Source organism: Babylonia areolata, chromosome 6 (genome assembly GCF_041734735.1).
Source record: "Babylonia areolata isolate BAREFJ2019XMU chromosome 6, ASM4173473v1, whole genome shotgun sequence".
Classification (NCBI taxonomy): Eukaryota; Metazoa; Mollusca; class Gastropoda; order Neogastropoda; family Buccinidae; genus Babylonia; species Babylonia areolata.
In genome coordinates, this window is record NC_134881.1 from 49877388 (window position 1) to 49891927 (window position 14540).

Consider the following 14540-nt stretch of genomic DNA (forward strand, 5'->3'; position numbering starts at 1 on the left):
TAGAGTGTACTGTGTCGCCTAAGGACATTAGTGCGGGTAAAGAAGACAGAGGTCCACAGCTGTATTGTGGGGGAGGTCTGTGGACCACAGCTGAGCGGATGAGCGCGGATGAGTGTCAATGCAAGGTGCGCATGTGGTTTGATCTGATGATTCCACAACGGATGTGGGCCGATAGTGGAAGTGGTTTTTGTGTTTGAAGGAAACTGTGGCATGAGACAGAGGTAAGTCACCGTGTTGGGCCTGCCTCAGGCATGACAGCCAGATCTGTGGAGCTCCTCCATGCGAGCTGACAGGCGATGGGCACTCCCCCCCCGCCCCCCTGCCCCTCCCCCCTTTTTTGACGTTGTCAAAAAATGACAGCACTGGTATGTTGCCTATGCATAGAATGGCAGACATTTGGCAACAAAAGACTTGATGTCCCTGGTGTCTCTGGGACAGGGTTGTGTAATTGCCCAGGTAGGTACCATCACGAAGGGGCATACGGAAGGCTTGGTGGCTTCTCTGCCTGAGTGTGGCATGTGGTATGAGTAACCTGCAGAAAGTTGTTGGCAGTCAATGGCTGGGTTGGATCAGGCTGTGGAAGTGCATTTCATGTGCCCACAGGTCACTGAGTCTCATTCTGTGGTGGAATTCCCAAATGGAAGAGGGTTTCCATGGGGAAAATTTTTGCTGAAGGTTCTTTAGTGAGAAAGGGGACCGGATCCATGACAGGCCTCTGGCTGTGTGTGGTGCGCACTGAGTCTGGGATGGAGCGGGGCGGGGCAGGGAGGTAAGTGGCTCAAGATGTGTTGTACTGGCTATTGACATCAAGGCACTGATCTGACATACGTTTTTAGTATGGCCAAACTGCAAGGTGAGAGCTGTATTATCAGTGGTTTCTTAATTGCAAAGGGAAATCATTTGCAGCTTAGTCTTTCATGAATGACTATGTCTCTCAGACTAGAAGTCAAATTGCACTGGGACTTAGTGCTGTAGCCTTAGGCCTAAGTAGCCTTTGGGAACCGTCCCAATGATGAGTCCTAAGGCCCTCTTGATTGAGGGACCGGGGATGCAACTTGGGCAAAACACTCTCTACTATAAATTGTATAATCGAATTCCAGCCCGAATAGACTGGACAGCAGATGCCTCCTCTGCTGTTCTGATGGAGACTGTCGTACACGACTGATTATCATATACTGTTCCTAGGAGGACACCAATCAGCATGGGTAAATCAGGAAACAGCTGCTGTGTGCTTCAGGGACGAAGGTGTTCACCATGCAGATTATGTTGCAATGTAAGGAAGCCGGAAAGAGTTGACGGGGTCTTGTGGTGCAACCATGTGTCAGAAAGACATGGTGCTTGCTTCCGAAGTGACAACAAAGTCATCCTCTGACAGGCCCTTGACCGAAGGCTGGGGCTCCATGATGGGATAGCCTGCCTAGGCTAGAAACCTCTGGAAGTGTCTCATTGGAAAGACAGTGCTTGAGGAGGAATGGCCATCTGTAACCACAGCAGTGGTTGTGTGTAGAGGCCGAAAGGATCAGGCATGGAAGACTAAGTGCAGAAAGTGCTTTCAAACGCCAATTGTTTGAGACGTTGATGCTGGATTTGTGTTCAAGCAAGGTGATGGGGTGAACTGATGTGCTTGAATGCGGCATCTGCCGTGCTGGTATGAGTGGGCAGAAAGGTACACCCCTGTGGCTAATGGACGGTTCGTTGTGCTTTGTGGGACGCATCCGTCCTCGTCAATATGCCTTTCTCCCAAATGTAGAGGAAAACAATTATGACCCAGGCCTTCTGCTACTAGAGAGGAGTAGAAGAGATGGGCTGAGGGTGATTGTCTCCTGCCCAGTGAGCAGTTTTTGGGTCCGCTAAAACTTGTAAGGCAAGATAGACACCTCTTCATTGGAAGGCTGGCTAGGATGTAGGGCCTGTGTGGAGCTTTTGTCACAATCACAGTGGTGCAAACCAAGGGTTGTTGTAGGCAAGGGGAGAAAGAAGGGATGCCTTACAAACTTGGAAGGAATGAAAGGCATGTGTGTCCAGAGTGGCACCTCTAAGTTGGACTGCCTCATCCTTCCTTGTGCATCTCCAGCCTTATGGGTGATTGTTGCAGGCAAATGAGTTGGGTTGCCTTGTCCGTCCTTGCACCAAGAGAGGCATTCTTAGCCCTGTGGGTGTGAAGGGGGTGTGTGTGGATCCCTAAGGACCAGCCACTACTGAAATGTGAAGGAGCATACATTCAGGCGTGAATGAGGCTATTATTATTTTATTTTATTTTTGTGAGTGCAGTCGTCCTCCAAAAGCAAGGTAGGGATGAATTTATGAAAATGAATACATATATGTGCCAAGGGAATAAAAACTTCCATCAGCTCAAGTGATGATGTCAGGAATATGCCAATGACAAGAGATCGAGACACAACAAATAAGCGGCTGTATAAGCATACGTGTAGCGTGCACAGATATACCCAAGTAAGTGGGTAAGTGTGCATAATCATCAATGGAAAGGAATCTGTCCATGCACCTACATATGAGATGTACATACGCATATGAATAAAGTGCCAGTATGTAGAGGCAGAGAGTTCTGGGCATTGTGAACAGAAGGCCGCAAATGCAAGTGTGCCTATATTGCTATGTAGGGAATCTCAATGAATAGATGTCAATGAATAGAGATAGAAATATAATTGTACATGTTAATATGAAAGTCGTCTGAACCTATCCCATAAGCACATACACATGTGTATACTGATGGATAAGTACGCATCTATAATTGAAAGCAGAAATGTGTATGAATGTAGCAATATATGTCATATATATGTATATATGTGTGTGTGTATATATACATATATGTATATATATATATATACATATATATAGATTTTTTTTTTTTAAATATTTATATATATATTTCGTGATTGTTGCTTGTGATAATAAATCAAATGGATAGAAGGGGAAATATTGTGGTGCAAGAAAAGTGCAGTTGCTATGCAAAGATGTGTAAAGTCCCTGACTGGGCATGAGGACCCAATGAGAAACCGAAAGAAAACATCGTTGGTGGACAGCACGGGGGGCAGGAGTGATGTGCTGTGTCGGCGAAACTAACCACAGCTTCAAGCGCCTAGGTTACAAATGTGGAGTTGCCTCCCTTGGCGCCGAAAATCGTCGAAAAGGAAGGTGTCTTTAGAGCACATACCCCATTGTGCGACATGTCCTTGCTGAACAGGGAGGAGTGTCATGTTGTGTGTGAGAGTCCGTGGTTCGATGCCACCGTAACCGACACAGGTGAAAACGAGCGCAAGGGGAATAATTATAATGTCCCTTAGTGCCGTGGGCATCCCAACCCGAATCGGTCGCCATCGGACGCGAGACGGTCGGGGCATGTGGCATGACGGCGCCGTAATCCAGTGTTATGGGCGTCGTGGACGAGGGGGTGACAAGTCCGTCGGCTTGCCGTGGGATGTGCATCCCCCTGTTGCTGAACGGCAGTCCAATCTCGCGAATAGCTCCTGCGAGAGGACCGACGTTCAGTTGTCAGTTGTTGTGTGTTGACGGATAAAATGATAGACAAGATCGGCCCGAGCACTGCCGAGAGGCAGGATCGAGTTATTAATACATTTAAGAATTATCTTGATATTCATTGTGAAAACTTTAAAAACAAAACTCATTTACATATTTTCTTATTTTTCAAGCACTGCGCACTCAATGTTGAAAAATGCAACAGACATACGTGGGGACTCTCTTTTTCTTCCCCACTTCAAGCGGGTAAAAGGCCTTGTCAGGCTTGCACGCCTTGATATTGATATATGATATAATATAAGAGGTACTCCAACGTGTAAGTGCCAATATCAGTCTGGGAAACAGCAGAGTTAGGCAATGGGGGAGAAGAATCCAACACTGCCGAAGTTCCAATGGGGCGTGCACGTACCTGCTCGGTGGGCGCAAGGCGCGGCACCGGAAGGCAGAGTGGTGCATAATTGCTGCAGCAAGTTTAGTGATGAGTTGCTGATTGTTTGGTTGAGTAGCTTGCTGAGACACCATTAGTGGATGGGAAACAGCAGCACTCGGCGGTGTGGCAGATGGGGTCATCACCGCATAGCTTGGTAGGACCGTGCACACACTCGCACTGAAGGCGAGGAGCAGTGTCGGTGCAAGGGAAATAACTGCGGCGGTCACCGGCAAGGGTGCCGAAGCAGGGGTTGCCTCCCTTGGATCGGGTGATCCGGACAAGGAGGGGGGTGCACGCGTATGGGCAAGCGTGTCCCCTAGTGGTCCACCTTCCTCCCTACACCAGGGGAGGGCATCCCTACACGCCTCGGTCGCTATTGGATCCGAGACGGTCGAGGCATGCCGCGTGGGGGGTCGCATGATCCGATGTCACAGCCGCCACCACGGACGCATCGCACATAGGGCCCAGTCTAACGTGCGGATCCAAGACAAGCCGTTTTTTTTTTGTTTTTGTTTTTTTTTCCCCCAAGGGATCGTGGCCATTCCACTGGTGCAACTGTGGGTATGGTAAAGAGATAGAGGAGATCGACTCGTACACTGCCGACTGGCAGGGCCGAGAAAACGCGGATCGCGTCGAGTGAGTTCGCGGATCGATAAAAATGACATGAAAGGTAACACTGACCTGAGTGTGTGACCACAAACCTCTAGAAGTCACCAGAGGAGGTGTAGGAGGTGGCGGAGGTCTGGAGTCGACCGGAGGGAGCGGAGGAAGTGGAGAAGGCGGCGGGTTGGCGTTGTTTAGAGGGCCAGGAGTAGAGGGCCCAGAGTGTCAGCGAATCGATTGCGATCGCGCCTTAATTTTAGCACGATTCCCCAATCGAGCTACATAATTATGTGACCTGGTTGGAGACATAATTTGACCACAAACAAGAACGCCAGAGAATCGACAGACAGACAGAAAATACGAAAAAACTTAGCCGTATGAAGAGCACAGGTACAGGAGTCATGATGGCTGCCGGAAAAAAAGAGGGCGATAACCAGCGGGACAAAGGGGAGGTTACCTACTTCCGGGAAGTTATCGGCCGTAGTTTCGTCTGCTCCGCATAGGCGGATAGTAGTTTGCACAGGACAGGAATGTCAGACCCCTGCCGGAGTCTGCACTAGTTGGGTCACGGTTAAGTATGTGTAATTAAAATGAAGATTTTTCACTATGAGAATGTATAAGTTGCAATGCACTCTTTCATGCTAGCAAATATGAGGCTTCTGCTATGAATTCGAAAATTTGGCGTAACTTACATAGATGTATTAAAGTGCAGTACAGAACGAAGCAGAAAGAGAGGCCTGTTTATGTTAAATGTTTACTTTGTCTCAAACCAACAAATTGATTTCATATCTGCCTCTTCATCACAAAACACTGAAGTGGTGGAAGAAAGTCTTTTCATTTGCTGACTGGCCATGATTCAGAGTCATGTCATATTCAATCAAGTTTAGAAAGCACTACACTAAAAGACCATCCAGCTGGATGCATTTGTGGTGTGTTGTGTGTAACTTTTCAGCAATGCCAACACCAGAAGACAACCCACAGCCATCTACTAATAGTGCCACGTGCCCAGACACAACAGCAGACAAGGGAAAATTGATGCCATGGAGCCATTGATGGAGCCTGCTGATATTCCACCCACCAAAAAGCGGCAGACCAGGAAAACACAGAGAGGATGCAAGGTGTCTTACACCAAACAGAAAGCACAATTTTATCATCAACAAGAGAGGCAGGGCCTTGAAGACTCACTTGTGACACATGCTGTATCCAGTAAAGGAATTATAAGAGAAAAAAAGATTCAAAAAGAAAAAACCCAACAACATTAAAATGGGCCCAGTATTACAAATAAGCTTTGACAAGCAGTCTAATTTCCAATGCTACACCACATCTGATGTCATTCAAACAAATTAAATATAAAAACTATTTTCTTTTTTAGCGCACTAAAAAATATTATTGTATTTGAGGTAATCGCACCATTTCATCATGTTTTCTTGACACATCTCGTTTAATTAAGATATTCTTTTAATTTGGCCATAAAGGAGACGTTGACATCGCCTCAGGCACACTGCAAATTGTATAGATCTGCACAAACCAGTCTGACAGCAGGCTGCTGGTGACCAAAACTGAAAATGTTCGATTCAATTTCTCTTTTATGTTCATTCAGTATCCACTTTGAAATAGTCATATGCAGTGAACACATCGATGGTGTAGTGAGTGTCACTGTATGTGTTCTGTCCAGAATTTGCATTTCTTATCTTGTAACTGCCAAAAGAAAATGATGTCATGTCATCTTCTTAACAAGAATAAAGTTCCTGCAAATGGGAAGCAGTAAAAGGAAATTTTCTATCTAAAATTACGTTTAAATAACATACTTACCGTGACCCACTAGTGCAGACTCTGGCAGGGGTCTGACATTCCTGTCCTGTGCAAACTACTATCCATCTATGCAGAGAAAACGAAAGTAACTACAGCCGATAACCTCCCGGAAGTAGGTAACCTCTCCTTTGTCCCACTGGCTAGCGCCCTCTTTTGATGGCAATATGCCATCACCAGCGCAGCGAGCAGGAAGCAGGGAGGACGGGAGGGTCTTAAATTTGGGTCATGGTAAGTATGTAAATAAACATAATTTTAGATAGAAAATTTCCTTTAACACATACTTAACCGTGACCCACTAGTGCAGAATAGCGCGACAAGGTGGAGGGCTCGCCTGTTCTACTGTCTGTGTGCTGTGATGGCCTGTTGTGCAACTACCACAGAAGCGATGCCTCTTGAGCCATCATCCCGCAGACGTGCGACGTCTCTCAGGCAGTCGATGAAGGTGGCAGGGTTTTTCCAGTAGGCAGCATCTATATCTTGCAGCCATGTTGAGTGTGCTAGGGCAAGAGAAGAGGACCATGCTCTGACTTCATGTGCTCTGGCTGAGGAGGCATCAAGTCTCAACTCTGCACCTGCATACGCGCCTTTAATCGCATTGACTATCCATCGAGACAGGGACGTTTTGCTAATGTCACGCGGATGGTCCAGGTTCCAGCTAATGAAGAGGCGTCGTTTGGACGATCGGAAGGGACGCGACCTTTTAAGGTATATGCACAGGGCCCTGACCGGGCAGAGGAATCTGTCCTCGTCGTCATGGGCCAGTATAGAGGAGAGCGGTTTGATGAAAAGAATGGGAGAGGGTGTACTGGGAGTTTGATTTTTGGCAAGAAATTTGGGGAGGAATCTAAGTGAGATATATCCGTCTGGCTCAAAGGCTATATCTTGTGTGATGCCACTGAGGGCATAAACCTCACTACACCGCCTGCCTGAGGCAAGTGAGATGAGAAAGAATGTCTTCATGGAGAGTAGCTTGAAAGGAGCTATAGCAAGGGGTTCGAAGGGGGCCAAGATCCCAAGAAGGGGTCTGGAGGGATTTACGTGCGTGATTGAGGGAAGCCCCTCGGACCAGTGCACTGAGCAGGGGTTCATCTGAGAAAGAGGGCCCGCCCAGTTGCCGAAGAGTGGAGCCGATTGCAGCGCGATGGACGTGTACTGCGGAGGCAGAGAGGCCTTTGGAGGAGGAGAGGAAGGCAGGAAAGTTGGCGAGATCCATATTGGATGGGTGTGTGGGATTGACTGAGTGGGTTGAGCACCAGGAGAGCCAGCGGTTCCAGAGTGCAGAGTAAACACCTCGAGTGCCTTTGCGATGTGACCTGCACACAAGGTCAGCTGGTCATCGGAGGCGCCTAGTGCTGACAGAGATTCCCGCACAGTAGCCAGGCGTGTAGGTTGAGAACCTCTGGGTTTCCGTGGGGGATGCCCGAGCGGGACTGGACTAGGGAGTGTCTGCCGATGTGAAGGCGGAGTGGGGGGACATGAGTGAGGTGGAGAAGGTCGGGGAACCACGGCTGTGCTTGCCAGTGTGGTGCAATGAGAATCAGGGTGGCACTCTGCAGCCTTGCCTTTCTGAAGACTTTTCCCATGATGGAAAGTGGGGGGAAGGTGTACCTCGAAATGTTGGACCAGCTGATCGATAGGGCGTCTATGGCCCAGGCCTGCGGGTCAGGGACTGGGGAGACGTATGTTGGAATGCAGAAGTTGAATCTTGTGGCAAAGAGATCCACATGTGGTTTGTGCCAATGGTCCCAGATCAGCTGAAGTGTTGAGTGTGACAGGGTCCACTCCGTTTGGAGCACGGTATGGGATCTGCTGAGGTAATCTGCAAGAATGTTGAGCTTGCCTGGGACATGTCGTGCTGTCAGGTGGATGCTGTGCTCTTGACACCAGAGGAGGACTGTCTCCGCACGCAGGGACAGCTGGTGTGAGTGAGCTCCCCCCTGTTTGTTCAGATAACATGCTACCGTCGTGTTGTCCATGATCAACCTGTGCGGAACGTGGGGGAGGAAGTGCTGGAGGGTGAGAAAGACTCCTCCAGCTCCAGTTTGTTGATGTGCCATGACTGCTGTTGCGGGGTCCAAGTCCCTGACGCTGTGTGGTTCTCCATGCCCGTGTTGGAGGCATCTGTGTACAGTTCTGCATCCGGTGTTGGGTTCGGAACCCCGGCCTTGAGCCATTGCATGTCTATCCAGCGCTGGGTCGACTGTGAGAACCATGTGCCTAGAGGTATACAGGTGTCCCAAGTCTGTGAAGACTGGGACAACCTGTCCTGGAAGCGTCGCTGAAATGGACGTTTGTTTAGTTTCCCTAGCGGAACTAGTGCAGCGAGGGACTCCATGAAGCCTAGCAGAGAGGCAAGTTCCCTGGCAGATGCCGAGGTTGCCTGTGATAGTTGAGAGAGGAGGCTGTGTAGCCTGTGGAGGCGAGGCATGGCCGGACGTATGGTCACTGATACAGAACCGATCGCCATACCCAGGAATTCGAACTGTTGAGAGGGTTACAGTTCCGATTTTTCTGTGTTCATTAGAAAGCCCAGTGATTGGCACTGGTTCCTGACAAGGTTCAGGTGATGCTGGCAGAGGGCCCTGCTCTCTGCAAGGATCAACCAGTCTAGACAGACCCTCAGGCGTATGCCCTTGCTCCTGAGGGCTAGGCATAGTTCCCTGACCACCCTGGTGAAGACCCACGGGGCTGGCGCAAGGCCAAATGGAAGGGCTCTGAACTGGAAGGACTTGCCGTCCCATGAGAAACGGAGACACTTGCGGTCCCTGGGGTGAATGAGGATATGGAAGTATGCATCCAAGAGTTCTATGGAGACTGCCCAGTCGCCTTGTCTGATGGATTCCCTGAATGACGCAGGTGATTCCATGCGGAATGGTTTGTACTGGAGGTACTTGTTTAGAGGAGAAAGGTCTAGGACCGGCCGCCATCCGCCGGAGGCTTTGGAGACAACAAAGATGCGGCCAAAGAAGCCTGGTGACAGAGGAGGAGCTTCCTCTATGGCCTGTTTTTGGAGAAGTGAGAGGATTTCGTCCCGCAGGGCTGAGCAGGCTGCGTCGCCCTGTGGGGGGGGGGGGGGGGGTAAGGGAGGAGGAGAGTGAGTGAAAGGTGCCTTGGAGGAGAGCCAAGGCAGACGGAACCCCGACCCTATCACCCGGAGGATCCACTCGCATGCTGGGAGAGACAGCCACGCTGGCATGTGCCTGGATAGGCTGCCTGCTGGCTGCTGCTGCGCAAGTGGTGGGTGAAGGGCGGGGGTAAGTCATTGGGGGTGGGCCGGTCTGGAGGTGGCTGCTGGCCTGTGTGGAGGGCGAAATGTGTACGTCTGGCACCTGTACGCCCTGGGCTGGCCCCTGGGTTGCGCTCTGGCGTTTGAGGGGGAAGACTGACGCGGGCACGGTCTGGAGGTGGTTACATTGTTGCGCCTGAAGGTGTAGGGTTGTTGCCGCGGAGCGTGCCACAAGTGTGCCGAAGCGCGGAGAGGGCCTGCACCAAAGGCAAGGTCCCTACCCAAGTCTGCGCGGCGTTTTATGGCCGCAGTGGGGAAGCCCTGACCAAATAGGGAACGTCGGTGGGGGGAAGAGCTCTGAGGGAAGCGTGCTCTGGTGGAGAGCGCACATATGGGGAGCAGTCGAGCACAGCATCCCTCCTGGCCAAAATAACATTCATATAGGCCTGCGACTGTATACTCGCAGACCGCATGAGAAGCTGGCTGATCTGCTGGACAAAAGGGGAGAAGATGGTGATGTCAAGGCTGGCTGGTTGATCAGTGGGGGTTTCCATCAGGGCTGTGGCAAGCCCCACAAGGAAGTTGTCTATGACGGCAGTCGATTCTAGAGATATTCTGGTAACTTCCTCCAGATCCATAAGGAATCTGTCAGGCAATGCTACTATGCGATTGCCATGCGAGTTGTGCGGGAGGAGTAGTAGGTCTTCCTGAGAACGAGGCAGGGGTCTTTGAGGAATAGGACCCGGAGCTAAAAGTGGGAGCTTTGAAGTGGGTCTGGGCAGGGTTTTCAAGAATTTCCCTCGGCCCATTGCGGCTGGAAAATTTGGGACAGAGTCGGAGGGGACATCGCTGATGGGTTGGCCCAATGCGTGCCAGTGTATTACTGTGTAAGGGCATAGTGAGGGCCATGGGAAGATCTGTGGATCCCCATAATCTCCATAGCACCGCGGGTTTGAGGCGTGCCTGGTGCTTGAATTGTATCCACCCTATCTGAGAGTGTAGGAAGCTAGGAGGGATAGTGCTTCTTGCAGGGAAACCAGCTGATTATCCTCTGAAGGTGGTTCCTCTGTATCTGTGTCCCCATCAGAAAATGTCTCTTCTATGGCATAGGATGATGGGTCAGGCTGTGTGCTGAGCATGTGACCAGTGTGGTTGCACTGGGTGCTACGAGTGTCCTGTTGTTGTGGAGAGGAGCTGCTGGGAGGTGGTAGAGGAGGGTGGAAGCAGATTTGCTGCAGTAGAAGATGGAGCAGTAGCAGGAGAAGGTGTGGCACCAGGAAGCAGAGTGGTGTATAATTGCTGCAGCAAGTCAACAATGAGTTGCTGGTTGTTTGGATGAGCAGCTTGCTGAGAAACCATTAGTAGCTGGGAAACAGCAGCAGCTGGCGGTATGGCAGATGGGATCATCACTGCATTGCTTGTAGAAACCTTGCACACACCTGCACTGTAGGTAAGGGGCAGTGCCGGTGCAAGGGAAGTAACTGCGGCGGTCACCGGTAAGGGTGCCGAAGCATGAGTTACCTCCCTTGGATCGGAAATTAGTGACAAGGGGAGGGGTGCACGCATATGGGCAAGCGTGTCCCCTAGTGGTCCACCTTCCTCCCTACACATGGGGAGGGCATCCCTATGCACCTCAGTCGCCAATAGATCTGAGACAGTCGAGGCATGCCGCGCGTGGGGCTCGTGATCTGATGTCACAGCCGCCACCACGGATGCATCGCACATAGGTCCCAGTCTAGTGTGTGGATTCAGAGCAAACGTATGGTGTTGTTTCCCCAAAGGGCTTGTGTTATAATCCATTGTTGAGACTGTGGGCATGGGGAAAGGGACAGAGGAGGTCGACTCGGGCACTGCTGACTGGCAGAGCCGAGAAATCACGGATCGCATCGAGTCTGTTCGCGGGTCGAAATTAATAACATCAATGGCACTATTGACCTGGGTTTGGGGTAACAAACCCCTAGAAGTCACCGGAGGAGGCGTAGGAGGTAGTGGGGGTCTGGAGTCGACCGGAGGTAGCGGAGGAAGTGGAGGAGGCGTGGGGTTGGCGTTGTTGAGAGAGGCAGAGGTAGAGGGCCCAGAGTGATCATGAATCGATTGCGATCGTGCCTTAATTTTAGCCCAATCTCCCAATCGAGCCACATAATTTTGCGACCTGGTTGAAGACATAATTGGACAAAAAGCAGAAACGCCAAAGAATCGATAGAAAATGCGAAAAAAACTTAGCTGTATGAAGCGCACAGGAACAGGTGTCGAGATGGCTGCCGGAAAAAGAGGGCACTAGCCAGCCGGACAAGGGGAGGTTACCTACTTCCGGGAGGTTATTGGCCGTAGTTACTTTCATTTTCTCTGCATAGGCGGATAATAGTAGTTGTTTTTGTTGTTGTTTTTTTTGGCGGATAGTTGTTTGCACAGGACAGGAATGTCAGACCCCTGCCGGAGTCTGCACTAGTGGGTCGCAGTTAAGTATGTATAATTAAATTGCATTTTCAGATTCTGGAAAAAAACTCAACAAAATAAACCCTTAATGATCTGGAAATACAGCTAAATATGGGAGACTTGCAACCTATTATTGGTATGACTATGAAGATATTTTTTTCCTATTATATTTAAGTCAACTTTGGCATTGCCAGACTAAGTATTTCCAAAGAAAATGGCAATGTTTAAGTTTGCCACAGACACACATACAGACAACCAAACACCAGGTTATAACATAGACTCACTTTGTTTATACAAGTGAGTCAATAAAAGAGCAAAGCGCCCCTCTGTACAGCTCATGTTTAGAATTGTTTCATCCAGCCAGGGACTACACCAAAGACTTATCTGACTCCAGCAGAAATGTAGATTTGTATGATTTTTGCTTTCTGTTTCTCTAATGCAGTAACTTATATATATATATATATATATATATATATTCTTTCTTTCTTTTGTTTACTTTTACAAAGAGTGTAGTGCAACTAATGACTTCAAACTGAATCATGTGCTATGAGTAACATTAATGTATGCAAAGATCATCTCATTCTTCCTAATGGATCAGACAGTGGATATTTCATACCTGTTAAGTACAGCATACCTATTTCTCATTTTTTTCTATTTTCCAGTAATTTGTAACAATGAGTTAAACAGTTTAAAGAGAAAAACTTTCAAATAATGTATAATTTTTTCATCTTTGTCATTTTGTGTTAGTGTGTTGACTTTACATAATATGGCCAAAACTGTCTGTCACAACAAAATGACTTAGACAGTTTGACTGCGTCTCTCTATACTAAGGTGCGCTATAGTGTACCTCATGCACATAACGCTTTGTTACTGTGGTATGCTATAGTGTACTGCGAGTTTAAAAACTCTAAGTTCATATGTTAACAGTCTTGTGCGAAACTAAATGGCTCAGCTCTGTTCTAGTCACCCAAAAGTGCACCTGTACTTTTATTGCGGCTGAGAATGCCTTTGTTTGAGTACAATACATGTGAGTGTATAGTCACCCAACTCTGCCTTCTCGCTCGCTCACTGAACAAGATGGCATCTCCATCAAACTCGGCAAGTACTGTGGTTCAAAGCCGAATGCAACCTGATTCTATAGTAGATATCCACTGTGCATATGCATTTGCCCAATCAACTGCTACATTTAGGAAGTGTCTATGGTTACAAAAGACCACATTAATAAAAATGTTTATTGTATGAGAAAAACTCACCCCCTTCATCAATCATAAAGCGAGTGCTTTGAAACATTGCCAAATGTCAGTCCATTCTATTCTTTATATTAACATAAAATCTGACAGCTGTATGTACTTGCATCCTTTTTTTAGGTATTTTTCTTTTAACATAAACAAACAGCCAGTAAAGAGAGTATAATGAAGGAAGTCATCGGGCAGTACAGAATGAGTTCATACAAAGTGTACTCTCATTCAATTTACAAACACATAAAAAGTAAATAATAAATGTTGGTATAACTGTTATACAGCAAAACCACAGTCCATTTTGTACGCATCATAATTAATGTACAATTCAGCTTGTTTCTGATACAATCATGCTGTATGTGTAAGTGATTAACACTGATGCATGAGACATTAAGTTACCATTTTCACATAAGAAACTAATGCTTGTGCTTACCGTAATTTCATTAGCCTGAATGTTGAAATTAATACTTGAGATCCTGTCTGAAAATGGTGCACTGCAACAGAGAAATAAAAAATAATCAAAAAATCAACAACACGAAGATTTACTCACAAGTATTCAGAGCACAACATAATCGGTTTTATCTATTTTTTCAAAACAGTTCATTTTAAACATAGCACAACGGACAGCATACTACCAAATGAATGAAAGCGCATGTTGATGAACAAAAACATAATTCCTTAAAACAGAATTTTTTTTTTTTCAAAACCCCAATTTATTATTAAAAAAAAAAAAAAAAAAAAAAGTGCAATACCTGCCAACATATAGCCTTCGTAACTTCCAAAATCTAAAATTCACAGAATAAAAATGAACTTACTCTATCTTTTCCTCCTGCTCTGCAAACTCCTCCTCGTTGAAACCAAACTGGTCTATAAAGTTGCTTGTCATCTGTTGCAACTGGTAATCAGAGAAGGCCTGATGAACAAACCACATAATCCTTTTCAAACAGAAACGCTAAAAAACTTACTATCCCTCAAAGACCGTATGAAAACAAAGCAGATAAGATTAATACAAGATTATAATCAGCATAAAGGTAGTGTCCATAAAAAAATTCAGATTCAAGTGAATCTTAAAAATGCATTATTTTCCATAGATCATGTACTAAAGAAATGTAAATACAACTGAATCTAAACTGCATTACTTTCCATAGTTCAAGTTCTAAAAGAAGTATCAGGCATCAGAATATCCCAGAATGTTGAATCCAATCCTCTGAAGAAGAAAGGGTCCAGGGATTGCCCAGGCCCCGATGAATGAAGGAAGACATGAGAGCTATTAAATACTGATAAAGATGGCGCAGACACT

The 14540-nt window shown here is 47.5% G+C and overlaps 1 protein-coding gene across 7 annotated transcripts in view; it reads right to left on the reverse strand.

The window, feature by feature from the left end:
• The window catches only part of LOC143283116 (serine/threonine-protein phosphatase 6 regulatory subunit 3-like), a 146173-nt gene that overhangs the window by 56170 nt on the left and 75463 nt on the right, over window positions 1-14540 (reverse strand). For 6 of the 7 annotated variants that reach the window (XM_076589248.1, XM_076589246.1, XM_076589247.1 and 3 more), the window contains exons 17-18: window positions 14056-14153; window positions 13674-13734 (exon numbers count right to left, since the gene is read on the reverse strand). In XM_076589248.1, coding sequence (XP_076445363.1) covers window positions 13674-13734; window positions 14056-14153 — 159 coding nt within the window. The remainder of the gene's footprint in view (window positions 1-13673; window positions 13735-14055; window positions 14154-14540) is intronic. The other variant, XM_076589249.1, reaches the window with a different exon arrangement.